The sequence below is a fragment of the Eublepharis macularius genome, chromosome 4 (assembly GCF_028583425.1).
Source record: "Eublepharis macularius isolate TG4126 chromosome 4, MPM_Emac_v1.0, whole genome shotgun sequence".
Lineage (NCBI taxonomy): Eukaryota > Metazoa > Chordata > Lepidosauria > Squamata > Eublepharidae > Eublepharis > Eublepharis macularius.
In genome coordinates this window covers 41,600,638-41,622,369 of record NC_072793.1, presented here as the reverse complement: position 1 = coordinate 41,622,369, position 21,732 = coordinate 41,600,638, and the positions used below count along the sequence as shown (strand labels likewise).

The 21,732-nt window shown below is 42.1% G+C and overlaps 1 protein-coding gene across 1 annotated transcript in view; it reads right to left on the bottom strand.

Moving 5' to 3' along the window:
- STX8 (syntaxin 8) overlaps positions 1-21,732 on the bottom strand; it is a 111,892-nt gene that overhangs the window by 39,152 nt on the left and 51,008 nt on the right. The window contains exon 7 of the mRNA XM_054975318.1: positions 3,472-3,573. Coding sequence (XP_054831293.1) covers positions 3,472-3,573 — 102 coding nt within the window. The remainder of the gene's footprint in view (positions 1-3,471; positions 3,574-21,732) is intronic.

Genomic DNA, 21,732 nt, shown 5'->3' with positions numbered 1-21,732 from the left:
CCCTTCAGAATATATGCACATTTCATAATCCAATAGAGGGGGCAGAAGGCAATACAGATCTTCGATCTCCCACAAATTCAACCTAATTTCAGTTACAATCTCGATAAAACCTTAATAAAGAAAAAGTCTGAATAATCACCTGAAACCACAACAAAATTCCCACAGACACATAAGCTATCCTAGGAAATAAAGGCAGGCATCAAATTCTGATTATCGCATTTCAGCACTGTTTCCAGAAATATCAAGAAGTAAATTAACTCTGTGACAGGTATCCTTGGAAACCAAACTATAAGCGGTTGCCCTTGGATTTTTCTCACAATGCCAGGTTTTTCCTCTTTGTATTCAAATATAACTAATTACTTGGCCTTTGAAATGATAGATGGTGGAGGGGTGTTGTGGGACTTAATATGTCCTCCAATGGCAGAGCCAGACTGCAGGGGCTGACAACAGCTGTTCCAAATCCCCCCATGAGGTGAGACACTATTTGAACAGCTGCATATGCAAATGTAATTAACTAGGTGTTGCTGGCCTTTTCGCTCACCCAGTCCTCCCAGGCTCTTACTTAAGTGGGAAAAAGTAGTATTTTTTTCTCCTACTAGATGTGCCAAAGCATCCTTAGAGCATAAAAAAGAAAGGGTATGATCTATGGCAACCAACAAACCCCAGTCTCCCTTCCAGTAGAGCCAGATTCTGGGTTTATCACACTCTTGACTTTCAGCAAATTGAGACAAAAGTTTTACAGCACTGAGAATTACTGGGAGGAGGTACAGACTGGGTTTCTTGTCAGGGCCATTTCTTTTTGGATGCTCTTACCACAGGCCTGACAAAGAAGTTGTTCTGTGATTAAAGTGGGGTGGGGGAGAATAAAATTCCAGGGATAATGGATTTAATGATAGCTCTGCCATGAACTTTTTGGGTGGCCTTGACAAGTTAAATAACTTTGCCCTTATTCCTTCCTGAAGGGAGAAACAGAAAAGAAAGCAATGGACGGTGTGGGCTGGCAAGAGTGGTGGTATGTAACCAGTGCTTGTGATGGCCTTAACAATGTATGGAAGAAAGAAAGAAATGCCATTGTCATATACATTTTCTCTGCTACTGAGGCTCTTACACTCAATGGATCATAATATCACACACTAGGCAACATTACCTGAACGACAAAAATTATTAACATGATAAGCAGCTGCAGACTTCAAATGCATAAGGAATGCGACAGGCACAGGCACGGGAGGTTCTCTCAGTACAGCAATTTGGAAGCCTGAAATAGAAGGCCCCTCAGCAGTTACAGGGTCTTAGTTCAGCGAAAAGACCCTTCTTCTAGTCAAATTCTCTCCGTGTCCCAATTTCATTTGCATTCAGGTGACAAAAACACTGTATCTCATAGGGGAAAGGAAACTACTATATGTGTGCACTCTTCTCCAAACCTTGTCTGAAAGTCTGAGAGACCTAGCTGGCATGCCATTTATTTGAGCCACAAAAATGATTTTCCTAATAGTTTAGACGGGCATGCACTGAAAGCAGAATGGTAGAAACACCACTATGGAAAGTAAGCTAGGACATCCAGACAACTAGATGCTGGGAGCATGAAAGGAGGTAAAGGAGAAAATGAAACAGCTCATAAAACAGGGAAAATTTCTTCAGGAGAATCATCTTTTGGTTTGGAGCCAATGCAATTGTCCGTGCAGTTTTTGGAAGGACCACTGGCATAATCTTCTGGCTAAAAGACCACAGGAAAGGCTGACTTCATGTCACAGTAGACTAAGCTTTCCATTGTATTAAAAATAAAATGAATAGAGATTTGCTCATCAAAACATATATAAGTCTATAACAGATGAGCAAACCTGAGGACCTGTGATCCTTAATTTATAAAGCCAAGAAACATTCTGGCAAAAATAGCCACAGAAGAAGGGAAACCCATAGGCATGAGGAACAAGGCAAGAGCCTGTGTGCAGCATTAATTTTGGAGGCAGGGACGGACGGACCATCTGGATTAAATAAATCTACAGCAAATGTAAAATGAACTCAGCAAAGTTTGGAGAATACATTAAGCATGAACATTCATATGACATGGTAACAGAGTGAAGTATGTATTGAGCTGACATGATTTTGGCTCTCCACAAATTGCTCTATCAAAATTATAAGAGAGAGCATGCCCATTTCTCCCATTAGTGATGTCCTAAGGAAAAGGCTTCTGAGCTGTAGCACCACCATGTGGAATAGGAGAAAACGGGAAATTTTACAGAGAAGTGATGAACCAAGGCTGTGTCATCATGACATCAATGTGGTAGTGGAAGAATTGCCACTATGGGGAAGAACAAGCAGGTAGGATGGGCAACGTAGTCTTCAAATCATATTGGATGGAGGTTCATTTTGTGTCACCTGGAGCCAGATAACAAAAGTCAGGTCAGCAGTGAAATTAGTCCAACCTACAGTGACCTTTTATGATTTCGGGTGGAGGAGGAAAAAAGAGAAAAATGGAACCCGCCTACAATATCATTCGATATGTTTACTTCCTACTTGCTTCCAAATTTAAAGCTTAAATAGACAGAAATCCATCAAAGGTGCAGACCTCACATTTGACATTAATAATGGTGTCAGAAGATATACAGTATGCCTGTAAATTTTTCTTCAATAATAAGGACGATCATATATATCTTAGCATAACATCATAACACACATATATTTTGTATTATCATTGCTTTTCTCCCACCCCCTTTTTAAGATTTAAAAGCCATGCTTGTTTGTATTTTTTCCTAGAACAGAAACCGAGGTTCAAGACTGTATGATAAATTTTGTTGACATTCTGTTGTGTGTACAAAACCAAATAAGCAATTTTCATGTGAACAAGGGTTTTTTAAGTCCAAAGCCTAGTGAAATTTAGCATGTACACTTAACAAGTTTCGCTCGGAAGCATGAAATTATAATAGATAAACATTCAATAGCATTTTACCAGTCACAACACAATTGCATGCTTCTTTTTACCTACCTGACACTATTTCATTTCCAGATAGCCTATATCTGTTGCTAGTCAATGAAAAAAAATATTTTTCCTTGTAATATTTCTATTGCTTAATTGGCAGGATATGAGTTGACAGTATGGAAACATAGCATCAAATTGCAAGATAGGTGGTCTGCCTATAAGAGAATACTCTGCTTTGTATCATTCCTGTGGCACTAAACAAATCTGAAATACCTGATCCAGAAAAATCCTTTTCCCTAGGGGAATATACTACTTTAATAATTCTTCTCCCTTCATATTTGCATTCTTTCCCCCATCTTGTCTCCCAAATGCAGTAGTTACTTTAATATGGGCTTTATCAAATTGCTGCACTCTGAACTATTATCAAAGAGTGAAAGATTGAGTGAAAAGGGAATCTTGTTAGACACATCTTGACTGCTTCAAGACAGGTATTAGAATTTACAAAATGACATTTTAAAGCAAAGAGGAGAACTTTAAGTTAAGCCATATCTCACCACAGGAAGTTGACTTTTTGTCGACCATCTTCACACGTCTGGTTTGGCTGCGCAGCTTGTCATCAGTATTTTCTACCAAGTTGGCAAGATCATCAACAATTTCTAAGAAAAATCACATGAAACACTATTAAGCTTTAATCTTCCCTTCATCCTCCACTTAGTTACAAATAGGACGTTTGCTGCTATTTTTATGGAATCTTTTCAGAACACCAAGTGCCTTCTTATTTGAACCAACGTATCCTCACGACAAGTCCTCGAGATACGTTAGACCTTAAATGCGATGGCAACCACATGGAGGCCACTGAAAAGAATTGACCGTGTAGGTACTGCACACAGCTAGTGTGATGCATTAGGCAATGCAGAATCTGCCTGCCAGGATGGTTGACAAGTACTCATTTTTAACAACCTTATTTACAGGAAAAGTAGATTCTGTTTGGCTTCTATTTAATTCCTTCCAACATTCCACTCTTCAGTGGAAACTAAGGCAGCAGGAATATTAGCAAGCTCTAGTTGCATTTAATACTCCAAATTAAAAGCATTGTCAGTGATTGCTAATTGGCTTTGGGGTAAAATTCAAAGGGCTGGTATTTGGAGCCTTGAAGGCACCATAAAGAGCATTTGCCCTACAGTGGAGCCTCACTCCAAGTCCCTTCCTTGAATGATTTCAGTCTGCTTTTTGCTAGGGGCTGGGCCTTCTCAGCAGTGGCACCCGAATTACAGGACACTCTTCTCTTGAAGACCTTTGTGGATTCCAGCCAGCTGGCCTTTGAGATAGTAGATTTTTCTATGTTTACAGGGTGGTTTCATTCTTTGGCATAATAAGTATGCTGTATTGATTTTAAATATATATATATGCTTACATTCTTTAATATTTTAGTGATTGTTATGGCTATAAGATGCCCTGGATGGCAGGTGAAAAGATGACATAATAATAAGTAGAATAGAGGATATTGGAGAAAGGAAGACATTTAGAGGAGGTTTGCCACCTGATTTGAAAGTTTATAACTTTTCAGTTACTCGGAAATTGTAGATAAATCACTCGGACAATCTCTCTGTTTCCACTTTATGCTCACTGCCAGATGAATGCAACGTCCCCAAAACACAAATGCCGAAAATCTGTGTCAACAGAAAGTATTAAACTGAAAGGTCTTTGTATGGGTGAATAGTTCACATAATAAATTAAAAACATTCAAAATTATGGCCTCAAAACCTTCATAGAACTAGGCCAAACTGGCACTCCCTTCACAAATGATGGTTTGACTCTCATGGCCATCAGAGATTCGTTTCATTAGATCTCTTTAACTAGAGATGTTGGTTATGCATCTGGACTCTCTTGCATACTGAAACTTCCCACATCTTCATTTAAAGAGATTTCAAGTGGAAGGGCTGGTAAAGGCAGGCCCTGAAGAGCCACTGCCAGCTATGTAAAACTACATGAATTATTGGCAACTTAGTATAAGGCATCTCCTTCTATAATGGCTGGTTTTCATTGCAAAGCTTGTAGTGAATTAAGAGTGGGGAAAAATGAGTAAAATTAAATAGTACAAATTAGCAAAGGGCAAGCTGCCAAAATAGGGTTGCAACTTGCAAGCTCCTGGTTGGGAAATTCCTGGAGATTTGGGGAGTGGAGCCTGGAGAAGATGCAGTTTAGGGAAGGGAGGCAGCTCAGGAGGGTATAATGCCATAGAATCTCCTCTCTAAAGCCGCCACTTTCTCCAGGGGAACTGATGTCTGTCGGCTGAAGATCAATTGTAATTCTGGGAGATATCCAGCTGCCACCTGGAGGCTGGCAACGCTGTGCCAAAACCAGAGTAAAGTTCAACACATTGTCTTCAGGATATTAATTTCTTGCTTCTCACCATTGATCAATGTCTTAGTCAAGTCTATCTTGTATTTCTATAGATATGTCCACCACCAGGGGTAATGTCAATTGACAGGTGGTACGTGATGAAGTTTGCCTACATCTGCACTGCAAGACTGAATCAGCAGAATATAGGCTGATCCTCAGTTCCTTTCTACTACCCCTACCCCAGATCACAGGGCTCACTTTTCACAAACGAGAATGAAATCTGTGTAATTATTTATTAGGACAAACCAAAATGATACAAAATATTGTGCATACTTCCAAGCTCATCAGAAATCTTTGTCAGGTTGGATGCTACATTTAAAAAAAAAAGAAAAGAAGGACAGAGATTGTTTTAGACCTGTATTTTTTAAATTTTCTAACATCCAGGCAGATGGACAGTCTTGGTAAGTTTGAAACCTTGCACAATGTTTTATGTTAATTCAGTTGGCCCTAGTAGAGGTATTACAAAGATTTTATTCTTGTTTCTGAATTTTGCAGGGACCAATATGGCTGTTCACAACTTTTTCCTCAACCTCTAGAACTTTAAATGGTACAACAAAAATACATTATTTATCCCAATCTGGCTGAAAAACAGAACATAAATACATCAAAATAAGAAAGAAGGCTATCCCCACAGCAGAATGAGATACATCAAAACTAACACTAGAATGGTACAAATGTAGGAAGGGAAAATAAACTGTTTGCAAAGTGACATGAACAAGGCAATCAAGCTTTGTTGGCCAGCTACTATTGACGTATGGCTGATGCCTAAATAATATAGCGAAGGTTGCAAGGCTGTGCTTGCCTCTGTTTGCATGAAAGTAGTGTGTGTAGGGGCACATATGCATCTGGTTTCCATGACTGCTGAGAGTCTTGCATATTGTTGCACATCTGGCAACTGCTGAAATCACGTTACCAGGCACTTCCACACAAACACGAGCTTGAGGACATCCATGTGTAGGATAGTGACAATCAGCACCATATGCATGAACTAGCCTTTCGATAGCTAGTTTTAAAAGCAAAGAAGTGGCCAGAACATGAAGAGAAACGGCATCATTTGCCCAAAGCAATTTTTTTTTCATTTTTGCCATTAAGTGTAAATTTGGCAGTGAGCTGAAAACTTCCACACCACTGTTGCCAAAGACAGAACTCCAAAGACACTATGAAAATAAAACACTTTCCTTCATATTCCAGTACTGGATAAGCCCTCCTTGGAAACATCCTCCACAGTAAGTCAACATTAAATAAAAACCAGAACCACCAAGTGGATTCTGACTCTTGATTCTAGAGCTACCTTTCTTCTACACACAACTTTTGTTATTTTGGCAGAAGTCCATTTGAAAATATTTTGTAGGACAGAATGTTTAACCAGAGATCCTTTTCAAATTAGTGATTCCTCATCAGCCAATGCCATCGAAGATCAAGTGCTGGGAATTTATTTGAACGAAATATGGCACGTGTGAGACCTTAGTATTTAAGAAATGTATTTCCATCATGGACTCTTGTGGTAGGATGTTAAACAGAGTTCTCAGAATACACTGTAAGTATGTACTTTGCATATGCATGTACTTTTATGCACAGTGTACACAAGACAATTTGTCCCTGCTACATCTGACATAGTAAACAAAACTGTGGTTCTCAAAAGCTTATGCTACAGTAAAGTTGGTTAGTCTTAAAGGTACTACTGGACTCTTCTATTTTGCTACTACAAACTAACATGGCTAACTCCTCTGAGTCTGGCTAGTTACACCCATCTACCAAGAAGCTTAGACTTCCTCATCCTCTGACTCCACCCCTCCAGCTATGCTCCCAGATGAGTCTTAAAGCCCGCCCCAACCAAAGTGCTGCTTACCCTCACTTCGGCCCCGCCGATCCAAGGGCACTCCTCCTCCTGTGAGTGCTGCCCCCACAAACACAAGCCAACCCTGGCGAGAAGTCATAGTGCCTGGGGAAACGCTGCCTACAAAGTGTTCCTGCGCAGGTCTTAACTCCCAATGACCATCAAAATGTGCCCAGGTGGGTGGCCCCCTCTCCATCATTTGAGCCTGGGCAGCTTCCTTTGGCCCCGTGTTGAGCCACTCCCGGTCAAAACAGCATTGGCTAAAAAGTCTGGGCCATGAGGAGGGGCAGCTGCTGTCCATTCAGAGATTTCAACAATCTTAAGGGCTAGAAACTTGCTTTCAAAAAAGGACTCTAACATTGTCAAAAAATTTTGCTCCATTAATCGTACATCAGATTGGAGAAGATTAGCTGGGTTTTAGGTGTCTGTATCATTTTCTAACTATAAAAAAATAATATCACAACTTCTGAGGTCATGGAAACTGAAAAACTTCTAGGAAACTGGGACTTGGTCAGTTCAGACAAAAAAAGTTGACTGATTTTTCCTACAATATATTATGCAACTGTGGCTTTTCCTTGCTGCATATACTCACAATGCAAGAATAATGAGGCTGAAGTTATTTGCCAAATCTGAATAAGGCCTTTACATATTTTAAATAAATCAGAAAATCAATTAGTATAAAGATGGGGGTTTCTACAGCAAGTGGCCTGCTTTCCATCTGAGTGCTGGAGGAGTTCCATCAGTCTTGGAGCTCTGTGTGTGGTTCAGAAGTATAACAACCCTCAAACCTCTGGAGAGAGGGCACACCTGAGTAACATACAGACAGAACTATGATTCAGGATGGGGTGTAACAAAAAGTAAACCAAATAAATTCTCTTCCTCCTCCTGTGGAGGAGGAGAGAAGGAACACTTTACTTCCTGCAGAATAAAAATGTTGTTTTCTTAAACCTAAACGGGTTTCTGTTCTCCTTCTTGCTCATTGCCCATCCGCTCCTCATCTCACAGAGTTCTCTTTCCCTCTCTGCCTACCTCCCCCCCCCCCACCTCCAAATTCTTTCCTGGTGAATTCATTTATAAAGAAGAGTGATGGAAAGGAAGGCTTGTTTATTTTCTTTTATTTCATAACATTTTGTAATGTTCCAGGCTTCTTATTGGTGCCTCACACAGACTGAATATTTGGGCTCAAGATTAGGGACTTCCAGACTTGGCCTACCTGGAAACCTCAGTGGCACCCTGCCATGCATGACAGCTTTCTAGTGAAGCTGTACAAAATAAAAGCTGCCCACCAACATACTTGCTTAGACCAGTAGGTCACAGCTGCCCAGGAATATTTTCCCCCTAGCTGTAGGATGCTCCAGTGGCAAGGTCTGTACATTTCCTAGGAGGTTATTGCTTTCCAAGCAGAAGTCTTGAAGCAGGAGAGAGCCTTTGAAATTACACCCTCTGTCTTTTTTCACCAATATAATGCTAGAGGGTCAGGCAAGGTATGCAGATAGTACATTTCAGGTGTTGGGTGTACCTTCATGATCTCAGAAACCCTTCCTTCACTTCCTTGAAAAGTAAGCCAGTATTATTAACCCCAGGGCTTTTTTTCTGGAACCTCTTGAAAATGGTCACATGGCTGGTGGCCCCTTCCCCTGATCTCCAGACAGAGGGGAGTTTAGATTGCCCTCCGTGCCAGCCTTTGAAATTACACCCTCTGTCAGCGGCACGGAGGGCAATCTAAACTCCCCTCGGTCTGGAGATCAGGGGGTGGGGCCACCAGCCATGTGACCATTTTCTCTAAGGGCAACCCACTGAGTTCCACCACCTCTTTTCCCAGAAAAGAAGCCCTGATTAACCCCATATTATAAGCAGCAGAGCAAGAGCTGAGAGAACAATAGCATGCCTTCATATGGTGCTGCTTTTATAGAAACTTGCTGATTGGGAGGTTTAATGTGTTGGATGGTAGTATGCATGCATGCGTGTGTGTACATGCAATATCTTTTTTGTGTGTGTGTGAACCACCGTGAGTACCCTTATCTGGGCAGAAAAGTAGTAATAGAAATAAAATAATCTTTCCTAAGACAGCCCAGTGAACTTGTGAATTCTCTTCTCTTGATGAAGAGAACTGTGGTTCTCGAAAGCTTATGTTACAGTAAAGTTGGTTAGTCTTAAAGGTGCTACTGGACTCTTTACTATTTTACTAGCCAGACTGCACCCTTTAATAAAGGTTGTCATATTCCAGGCTCCTGTGTGTGTTTGGAGAATACAGAACGGAGGTACATCAAAAGCCTAGCCTATTGCAAAACCTCATATTGCTGGCACTGCAGATGAGTTCTCCTCCAACAAACACCCATTTGGGGGCCACAGCCATACATCATGTACCTCTCACATGGTCACCCCTTGTCCTCCACCACCTTTACATTATCACAATGAATACATTTGCATGTTCTTTATTATCCTTAGTAAATCTGTGATCCAGATTTGGTTTTCAGTCTGAAGGAAGCATAGAATATTAACAACTCAGCCTGTAGCTAGGCATACTCAGACATTTCAAGCCAAATTCTACAAGAAGATGATGTTGCAGCAGCAGTGGTGGTGGTGGCAGCCACGGCAGCATGAGGCTGCACGGTCTGGAGCCAGTCGGCTCCTCTGCTGCTGCACCACCTCCTGAGCCTGCAGGGTGGTAGGGAAGGCCGGAGCTGCCACCTCCAGCCCTTGCTGCCCCTCAAATGGCCGTGGCACCACGGCGTCCATTTGAGGGGCAGGAAGGGCTTTCTCCGCCTCCTCCGCTGCTCCGCGGGTGCCGGGGAGGGCCAGAGCCACCGCTGCTGACGACGCTGCAAAGGTAAGTGGGGGTGGTGGGCTGGGACTGGGCTGATGTTTAAAGGGCCCCCCGCTGCTGCTTGCAAGCAGCGGCAGGGCCCTTTAAACTCAGCCCCAAAGCTTTCTGAAGCATTACGAATGCTTCGGAAAGCTTTGATTTGGGATTTCCAATTTGGAAATCCCGAATCTTTATGGATCGGGTCCGATTCGGGCATTTTTTCTGAATCGGATTCCCGAACTGCACATGCCTACTTCGCAATCAAACTGGCCCATCTGTGTGCAGAGCTAGAATTCTAGCGCATGGTTACTCTATACATGGACCAACTGACATGACAAGTACATTTATACATGAACTGTGTGGTGTGCTTAGACAGACAAGCACTTTAGCCATTGCTGCTGTCACATCTGGTCATGTTAGTGGAGAGCTAGGTTAAGTTTATTCTAGAAGTATATCAGGCAGAAGACTGGCTTCTCCTGAAGTAGATCAATCAATCAAGTAATGTATATCTGTATAATATACACCACTGAGTGAGTCATGAGATATAGCATCTCTCTATATACCAGAGTCAGATTTAAGAAAAACATTAAAAAGCTGAAGGCCAGAACATTTTATATTGTACCAACATTTAAACTAGACAAACGAAGCCTGGAAGCAACCCAATTCCATCCAAAAGACCACCCTAGAGCAAGATGCCAAGGAAATGAATCACACAAAGTGCCAGGCTGCACACATCAAAATAACACAATGCTATATTTACTAGAAAAAAGAAAAAGTGCATCAGTCCAGTGATAAAAAGACTACAGAAAATGTATGTATAGCAAGTACAGGACTTAAGTACTGTGCACCATCTGGACTCTGAAAGCTCAAAAAGAAGAGAGAAACAAAGCAACTAAGTGCCAAGTCTTCTCTTATATCCTCAGTTAAGTTAATAGCACCTAATTCTTAAAAGTCTCAAACATGGGGGGGGGGGGGGTACTCAGCAAACTACTCTCAGGACACCTTTTCTACATTTGAAGCAGCCACACCATGCAGAGTTTGAGGGTATGCTAACATTAGCATGTCAACTGTTTTCAGTGCTTTGGTGTTTTCTTGAATTTATACATTATAAGGGGAATGTGTGTTAAAGCAACAGCAAGTCAAGCTGACTCATGGCGACCCCGTATGGTTTTCAAGGCAAGAGACAACAGAGATGGTTTGCCATTGCCTGCCTCTGTGTAGTGACCCTGGAGTTCCTTGGTGGTTTCCCATTAAAATACTAACCGAGGCCGATCCTGCTTAACTTCTGAGATCTGATGAGATGAAGCTAGCCTGGGACATCCAGATCAGGACGTAAGGGAATATATACTATTAATACAGCTAATTCTCAATGTGGCCAAATCTGTGGATCAGATCCATGGGTAGGCAAGACAGACCTTTCTACAAACCTGAGAAATACCCCAGGTTTGCAGACAAAATTGAAATCTATCTCTGTGCATGCATTTGTGCATGCGTTCACACACACACACACTAAAATTTCCCCCAAATGACAGAAGCAGCACTTGTAGCTTTAAGAAACAAATGCCCACAGTGGTCATTGGTAGGCAACCACAACCAAATTTCCATTCTTTAAGCATCGATTTTTGTCAGGAAGAGGCTTCATGAACGATAGCACCCTTTTCAGGGCTGTTATGGCCTTTGAGGCAGGGTACATTGGGGCCAAGCCTACTAGCAACCACCAGGAAACTTGCTAACATGCAACCTGCATGACTCACTCAGGCCTGGGTACTTGCTACAGTTCAATAGCAGCCACCTTACAAAAGCCAGTGTGGTACAGTGGTTAGAGTTTCAGACTAAGATCTGGTAGAACAGGTTCAAATCCCAACTCTGCTGTGGAAGCTCACAGGGTCACCTTAGGCCAGTCACACAGTCTTAGTATAACCTACCTCAGAGGGTCATTGCAAGGAAAAAACAGAGGAGGGAACAACGATAAAAGTTGCTTTGAATCCCCCCCGGGGCGGGGGGGGGGGGGGAGAAGCAGGGCATAAATGAAGTATGTAGTAGCATGGAGAGGGAAATACAGGAGAAAGTGAGGTGCCCCACTACAAATTCTTGCAGGTTCCCCACCATGTAACTAAGCCTAGCCCATGGTACATTTCTGGGGCCAGCCCATCAGTAGGGTTCCCAGGTGCCCACCAGTGGTGGGCAAATTCTGGGGACTTGCCCCCTCATCTGCCGATCTCCCAGAGATTGGCAGGAAGGAGCAAGATCCCAGAGGTTACCAGCAGGCACCTCAGAAGCATACCCAGAGGAGTGTTCCCATGCTTCGTTTGGGGGTGATTTGGGCCCCAAAACAGGCCAAATTAGCCCTGTGCAGAGCGCAGGAGCACTTGCACAGCCAGCATAATGACACCAATTCTGGAAGTAATGTCATTGCATTGCCTGCGGGAGTGTTCCTGCGCTTTGGGGCCAATTTGAGCCCCAAACGGGCCAAATCGGCCCTGTGCAGAGCATAGGAGCACTTGCGTGGCCAGCATGGTGACATCACTTCTGGAAGTGCCATCATCACACCGGCTCCAGGATGCACACACAAAAGAGGACCTCGTGTAGCACACAAGGTAAGTGCCAGGGACTCCACCCTCCTGACAGGAGGTGAGGGGTACCTGGCAACCCTACTCATCAGCCATGACTGCCACACATCTAGGCCCAGTGGCAACAGTTGGAACTGTGTGACTGGGCCCAGACAGGTGGCTGGCACTCAAAGTATTCTCAGTGAAAAACTACCAGAGGAGAGAAGAAGGGAAAACTGAAGACATGGGGTCAGATAAAGGTAGGTCAACTGGTGGGTGGAAAGAAGTGAAAGCAGCAGTTAAAGGAGAGAGTTTATAGGAGCTTTTAGGGAAGAGAAAAAGAAAATAGTGGGGGAAGTGAAATGAGATTCTATCCACAAGTCTTTGGGGGTCAATATATCTATCACACAACATGGTTAAATCTTGGATTCTTAAATCTGGAAACTGGACCTTTGAACAGACAAGACCGATCTTTCTACAAACCTGAGAAATGCCACAGGTTTACAGAAATATCTGAAATCTAAAAAAAAAATTGAGGGGCTAAAAGCCCCCAAAATAATAGAAGCAGCACCTATATGTTTAAGAAATGAATGCCCTCAAGTAGCTGTTGTTGGGCATCTACAAATAATTATAATGATAATAATATAATAATATTAATTTACATACCGCCCTTCAGGACAACTTAACGCCCACTCAGAGTGGTTTACAAAGTATGTTATTATCATCCCCACAACAATAATCACCCTGTGAAGTAGGTGGGGCTGAGAGAGCTCCTAGAAGCTGTGACTGACCCAAGGTCACCCAGCTGGCTTCAAGTGGAGGAGTAGGGAATCAAACCCAGTTCTCTAGATTAGAGTTCCGTGCTCTTAACCACTACACCAAACTGGCTCTCAAATTGCCAGCCCTCAAGCCTTGGTTTCTGGAAGTAAAAGAGAGGAGCGGGGCCTTTTTAAAGGCTGTTTTGGCCTTTCAGTGAGGAGGCTGGGGCATTCTGGGAGTGAAAAATGGCCCTGGAAAAAGCCCTACTCCCAGCCTACCACACAAAGACAAGAGGAAGAAAGGAAGAGGCAATCTGCCTGTCCGACCCTGCACAGGGTCTTGGGTGGGCCAGATGCCATCTCAAATGGAGACCCGGACATGGAGTTCAAGAGGACAGATGAAGCCCTTCTGCTCCATAGCTGGCCCTTCCCAGGTGCGGGGAGGTTGTCAGCCCACTAATAGGTGTCCTGGTACCTATAATGACCAATTTGCTCCTGAAAGAGGAATCGTGGCCAGGAACGGCAGCAACCACTGGGTGACTTGCTACTATGCAACTTGCATGACTCACCCAGGCCTGGCTCCTGACTATTGTTCAACAGCAGCCACTCCACAAAAGCCAGTGTGGTATAGTAGTTAGACTTCCAGACTAGGTTCTGGGAGACCCAGGCTCAAATTCCTACTCTGCTACGGAAGCTCACTGGGTGATTTTGGGCCAGTTACACATTCTCAGCCAAACTTACATCATGGGGGGGGGGGGGTTGTGAAGATAAAATGCGGGAGAGGAGAATGATGTAAGCGGCTTTGGATCTCCCTGGTGGAGAAAGGTGGAATATAAATGAAATAAATAATATCGCTGAAGATTCGGGGGGGGGGGGTTGTTGGATGGAAAGGAGAAAAGGAGGCAGGGAAAGGTAGGGATATTGGAGCAGGAAGAAAGAGTAAATTGTATGGGAAGTGGGATACAGGGGAAAGTGAGGTGCCTACAAGTCCTTATGAGTTCTCCATTGCACGACTGGGCCCTGCCTGGCAGCCAGCACCACACCAAGTTTTCCTTTGAGAGGCTGCCAGCAGAAGAGAAGGAGGGGAAGTTGAAAACTGGAGGGCAGATAAAGGTAGGTCGGCCGGTGGGTGGGTGGGAAGGAGAAAAGGCAGCAGGAACAGGAGAGAGGCTATGGTGTCTTTCAGGAAAGGGAAAGAAGAAATAGTGGGGGGCAAGGGGAATGAGATGCTCCCCACAAGTCCTTGCAGGTCTCCCATTTGTGCTGTTCTTAGTTCTCTGAAGGTATTATTCTAATCAACTTCCACATAAAGCCTTACATTTTTCTGAAGATTTCATTTAAACTGCATTAATATTTTTCCCTATCAAGTCAGTTCAAGTATTAGCTGCTAGTGGGACATAAAATGAACATGGGATCCTTTTAAACAGATGCCAAAACAAATGTGCCATATCAGCTCACTCTACTTTTAGAACTTCAGACATTGTCCCATAAAAATCCATAACCTTTTTTTGGAATTTTTTTTTCCAAGTCATATTTTCCCAGAAACCTGCTTCACTGTTGTGGAGAGGAAGGCTTAGAACAAAACATGAGAACTTTAGTTGTGCTCATATTACCGTGTTGAAGTTGGTGTGGAATTGATAGAAATGCAATATTACGACTTTTCTTCTTAACAGAAAAAACAATCATGCCACACCAATACACTGAAGTGGGCTATTAAAACTCCTTAATAGCTTTACTACAGTTCCAATGCTACCATGTCATTTCTTCCCCCAAATCCGGGATTCTCCAGCTCATGATGCTAGTTAGCTTATCTTTGCCCCTCAAAACTATCTTAAAGCCAGCCTTGTATACACCATCTACATCCTAACTTCTGGCTGACATTATCCTCAGAATTTGGGCTGATGAGATCCTCAAAAGCAATAGGAGCCATTTACATCATTTTGGGCTTTCCCTTTGCCCTCAATCCTAGGGCCCAAGTTCCTTATCCCATTCTATAAATGACTGGGTATGGAAAAACCGGCATCAGAGCAGAGGAAAAAGCCAAAACTCTACTATCCTATAGTCCAAACACAGCAACTGAAGTCATTATGTTTGCAAAAATGCATAAAGAATGGATGAGAATAGCCATAAGCCATCAGCGATACCCATATTCATCACTTGGAATTAGTACTTGTACAAAAAAAAGGAGGGGGGGGGGAAGAACCCTGAGCTCAGAATCCATGAATATTAACTGTAGCCCTTACTCCTCACATGCACCAGGGATTTTCTTTTCCAGCTGCTTATTTTGCTTCATTCAAACAAAACACACAAGCATTAATTTTAGTTGTATTTAATTGAATAATTTCCCAGGAGAATAGTTCAGGAGAGTTTTAGAGCAGCTTGTTTCCAAAATCCATTACTGACTGGCATATACCACAGCATCTGTGTGCCAACCAAAATAGGATGCTTTAATGTTACTGGAACTGCTCTCGGTCCAGATGTGTTGAGAACTCTTGGTGATATAATGCAGGCAATAGCTATATTTACACAAGGTAGTATTCTGAATATCCTTTGCCAGTTATTTGGGATAAGATAACAGCCCCCTTAATTGGAAGCATTTGAATATAAAAGCGAGGTCACTAGTTTCTCCCCCTCATTCTTTTTTGCTTGCTTTGCTTTTGATTAAAATGGCATGTGATACAGCCCTACGGTTAGCAAAGCAACGGATTATGAAAACAGGAACATCTGCAATCCAAAGGGCTTTTATAAGAATTAGGAAACAACTCATTTTTACCAAACTCAGGGGGGAAATGTTGTGGTAACTTCTTTGTTATGTAACTGCTCAAAACAAAACATGAAGATGTAAGGTAGCAGCACAATTAGGAGTGCAATTCTTCACACGGTAGATTCAAGCAAGGCAAAAACTGAGGGTTCTTCAATCACGCTGAATGCTGCTCAAAGTGGCTTTTCATCATACCAAGACATCTGCAGGTTTTCAAACATGAGATGGAGCTAAACCAATCTCATCTGAATTCTAGCTCTAAGCAGGAATATGCCAAAGTGACTAAAGTAAGTATTTCCACATATAAACTTTTGCATCCGTGTAAACATCCATGTATTTTCATACATCCATGTATTTATACTCGAAATGCACATGATATAGCTCCACACGTTCACATCACATCATAACATACTGGAAGATGTTGCAAGTTAAGTTACCATAAAAACTATTGTTTGCCTTGCCAGTTAAAGAACTTGCTCTTATTGGTTATCTGAAGTTGTGTAATATTCTCTATATAGACCAACTTTTAAAAATAATTCTGTAAGTTTTAATGGGAGCAGCTGTTGCCCCTAAAGTTACAATATATGTATGCTTCCTAAACTGAAGAAATATGGAAGAATTCTTTCTGCCGTAGAGATCCGATCCAAGGCCTGATGCATAGGTGCTGGACAACACAGGTCTACAGGCAGCACAAAACGGGTTGGACAAGAGTAAGACTGACCTGCTTAACTCGGATCAGTCCTCAAAGGAGTATTTGAAAAAAATAGTGGGCAACTACTTTGTTCAGAGTGCATCTTGTCCTGCTATGTTTCTGTAGGGGAAGGGCTGTGGCTCAGCAGAAAAGTCTCTGCTTTGCATACACAAGGTCCCAGGTTCAATCCTTGGCATCTCCCCTTAAAGGGACCAGGCAGTAGGTGATGTGAAATTTCTTCACCTGAGACCCTGGAGAGCTGCTGCCAGTCTGAATAGACAATACAGACCTTGATGGGCCAATGGTTTGATTCATGTGTTATGAGGCTTTGACTCAAGAACAGGCAAAGTAAGCAGAAGAGATTAGCAAAAAAATGCTGGAGGAAGGCCTTCTTAAGGCACATTGATAACACTCAAGCACACAAATAGGCCATAGTGAAAACCATAGCTGTATGTCTCTGTCTGTCCTCGGCCTCACTCAACAACCAGACTAGGAACTATCACTATCTAACTTCTGCCATGCCAAATTTGCAATCCACAGAGCAGGAATCCTGTAGTAATACAAAGACGTGATTATATTAGAACCCAGTAAGAGCATCCCAAAACCTAGCAAGCGGTAGAGTTATAACCAGCTGTCCTAAGTCTGCAGGCCATTTTCTTCCCAGCTGTGTATTAGTCGCTCTCTCTTGCCTGTTCTCCTCTCCATTCTGCTCCCTCTCTGGACGCAAAGAAAAACACAGAGCCACACACACAGCAGCTGCAACAAATGCAACTTAGGTTAGCTTATTCAAAAGAGCCAAAGGGATTTTGCTGCTCAAATCCCATTAAATCTCAAATGGGATGTGGATGTCTTAACTTTGACTACACTGCCTCAAGCATCACTCTCCCAAAACTGGTACATGAAATCCACTTTGATGAAAAACAAATTTGACATCGTTAATTCAAATTCTTCACCAAAGGTGCCAAGGCATAATGGTAGAATAGATGCAACAACTTATATTTTCCTTCGTTTCTTAAAGGACCCAGACAAGAGTCTAGGAAAAAAGCAGTATTTGGTAACACACCATCCTTTAAAAAATCCTTAACATCCTAGTGGCAGAAGGAAACTTGAATTTATGTTCATGCCAGTGGGTCAGAAAACAAAATGGATCTGAGGTTGTTTTCCAGTAGTTATATCTTCTGCATATTTTTGCCCCATACCCTAATTCCACCTACACATTGAGACTTTGCACTGAAACAGAAAATCCATATTCTGAAAAACCTGATTTTGCACATGCATTAAATCTGACTAATTGATTCAATTTAGGCAAATGTATCTCAGTCTCCTTTATTCAGAACACATTGTTTGGATTGCTCATTGCAGAACTATAGATCTTGGTAAACAGATATGTCTTTCAGTCGATGAGCCATTCAATCAATCATGAAATCATATTGTCTGCCTGCTGGATAGCTCTCCAGGAAATGTGGAAGGGGTTGGCCCCAAAGCCAATACATAAACTTCAGTGGGTGATCAGAAAGCCAGCCAAATAAATCCTCTTCAGTTCTAAGCTGCTGGCCTCTCTGGTAATATATCACCAGTGAAAGGACCATTAGAAAGCACTTGCTGGTCAAGCAGGACACAGATGTGAACTCCTGTTTGACCTGCCATGACATTGAGTGATGGCCGCTACACACTGATTTCAGAGGCTGTAATCCTGTTTTACAAAGACACATGGGAGCGCAGCAACAGCATCCTAAACACCTTGCAAGCACTTTGGTTTGTCCAGCCCTGAAAGCATCGATAGTTCTACAGAAGGCAGCATAGTCATTGATCAGAGTGTTAATACTACTTTCTCCCTCAAGGAATTATTAACGGGACAACTGCTTATGCCTGAAGACAAGTCATATTTAATACTTTTATATTCAAACCAAAGACTAGGATGTCCTGAATTATGAAAAGACTGAATTCAAGAAGAACACTTCCAGAGACAGACACTCCTACCTAACAGGATGTTCCTCTTGAAGGCCCCTCTGATATTTGGGAGCAGGAGATGTGAGGACTGCTTCTAAATTATCTTTGTGTTCAGACAACTTTAAAAGGCAAATTTGCTGTAATATGCCTATACTCTCTTTGTACCAACATGCACATTTGTGAGCATTTTTGCTCAGATGTTCAAAACTTTTATTTTTGCACTGGAACGTTCACCAGCTGCAACAAAGAAGATCGTCATGATCACTATCTTTATTCTGTTATTAATCAAATTCATACAAGTAACGGTACTGTATTGTTTTTAAATAAATATAGGCATTAACCACAGCTCTTAAGTTTGTCTTCTTTTTCTTCAATCTAGCACTTAGAACCAGGATGCATTCCTTTCAAAGTTAACTGCTAAGAATTTAAAATTAACTGATAACAACCCTAATAACGAGAAGACTTCCAATCACATTGAAGTCTTTAAAAAAAAGTCACGCGTACTCATTTAATCCTTCATTTTCTATTCCGGGGGGAAAAAAGATCTGGCATCTGGACTGACGATCTGCATTCCAAAGCATCAGCCCATCACAAATTGAAACAGCTGAGTTATAAATCTTGAGGAGGAGGAGAAGGAGGAGATCTGGTCACGGAAAATAGCAAACATGTACTTAAACAAGGCCAGCTTGGCTAGAAGATAAAACCCAAAAAACATCTAGCCTTTCCTGGGACATCCTCTGTAAAAACTTGAGGAAATAAATCTCGCTCCTAGAAGTAAGTCATGCCCCTGACATCAGTAAAACTACATCTGATCTCATGGTAGCTTGTTACCTTACTAATTTTCAGTCACAACATTTCGTAATAGAGAGCCAGTGTGGCGTAGTGGTTAGTGTTGGACTAGGATCACTAGGTTTGAGTGACTGGGCCAGTCACACACTCAGCCTAATCTATCTCACAGTGTTGCTGTTAGGATAACATGGAAGAGAACAATGTGTGCCGTTTTGGGTTCCCACTGGGGAAAAAGGCAAGGTAAAAATGAAGTAAATAAAATAAGATAAAATAAAACAAAAGGGTCAGGAACCTTTCCGCTAATGAATGAACTACTCTCCCTCATCTCATATTACACATATGAAGCTGGTTTTCAAACAGCCATACCCAAATTATTTTTACAGCATGGAGTCCAATCATGTCTACTAATACTGCACGAGAATGGTTCAACTACATCAGTACGAATACAGAAACACATGGATTCTTCTGACAAGAAATCCCTTGAGAAAAGGAGCATCTTGATAACAGAGTAACCATTTTGTGCGACTATACTGACATCAGAGGGAATGGTTAAGAGTACCCCTCTGAAAAACTGTTACATTGGTATACAACATTGGAATGCCTGAAGTTGTGTTGTTGTCTCCCACAACAACAGGGCATTCAAGTGTCTCAAAAATGCTTGTGCCAGGATCTTGAGAACAGCCTCTCTACCAGAATCTCAGTTTCAGGGGCATGTGGAAACCAGCAGCCCCCAAAGCAGAATGGCTTTGCCAATGTCAGAAAAATATAGGGAAAAGTCTAATACTTTGCAATAATAGCATGTTATCCAAGTGTATCTCTGCTAATACAATTTTTTAAAAATGTTATTGGGATGCTTTAAAAAAATATGCACCATTTATCCAAACTTTATATATACAGCTTTTCTGATAAAAATAATAATAATAATGCTTTTTTATGGTATTAACTTTTTATTGCCTTTGGGGAGAAGAGAGCTATTTGCAGTTCATTTCTGATTTATTAATTTAGCTGTTCTATGGCTCGTATTGTATAGAAGACAACACACTACTTGTTAGGGCTTCTTTTTATGGAGAAGAAATACACGCCCAAAGTTTGAATAATGGATAAATTCTGAATATTCTGTCTAGAATGCAACTCTCCGAAGATTAATACGAAAAAAACAGACTGCAGAAACAATATGCAAATTAAGGAGTGATCTCATCTGGCTGTTAGCCCAACGAAGAAGCAAGATCATCCTATGCAACAAGATGTGCTGGTTAAATACTGTTGACTGGTCTTTGAATGGTGGTCACATTAACAGAATATAAATGCAATCCTTATTACAAGGCAGAACATGGTGCACAGACTTCAGCCTTCTGAAAATAGTTCAATGACTCTGACAAATGACATTTTAAATTAGAAACATTTTCCAGTTTATGCTATAAGACTTGCTGTCACGCTACTAGAAACACTGTATTTTTAATTAAAACAACAGAAGCCTTGGAAGGGGGAGGGGGCACTACTGAAAGAGAAGGGGAGGTAGAGGGGACACATTAACGCTCAGCTCAACTCAACATTTTGGCTATAATTTCTGAAACCATACCAGAAATGTCCATTCTTCTTTGTTGCTGTGAAGAGAACAATATGCTTTGATGCTACTGAAGCTTCTATTTTACTCTGCTTCTGGTTCGACGCCAGGACTATTTATTTACTAGCTGGTGATAGAATTCACCAGTTTTGCTCTGAAGACTGCAGAAGACCCCAGACTAATCACACACACTCCTTCCCCATTTCCATCTGGTTTTAACATTAAGCTACACCGACAGCCAGCTTTATGATTTACTCTACAAACTCAGTTTGTCGCATTATTTTAGAAGGCATATAGCAGCACAATCCGGAGTCTGAAAGTGCACAGGAAGCTAACTATACACTAGCATATCCTGAGATATGCCAGCAGAAGGCCCAGGCAGCATTAGGCTCCAGCCAGGTCCCAACTTGTGAACATCGTGGGATAATGCTCACACAAATTTCTGCGCCAGCAAGGAAACAGGCAGATACAAGGGCATGGAAGAAGTTAGCTCCCTTAATCGCCCAGGAACACACACACACACCACCAGAGAAAAGTTACACTAACAAAAGCGACAGCATAGCCCCATAGGCACCATGCAATGGAAAAAGCCAAGCCCCCACCCCCATCACATCAGTCCCACCCAAAAGCTCTAGAGGAGCACAGGATGCTGACTACAGCCACAACCAATCACTGCCTCCCCAGTTGTGCCCCAATCCCTTTCCTTA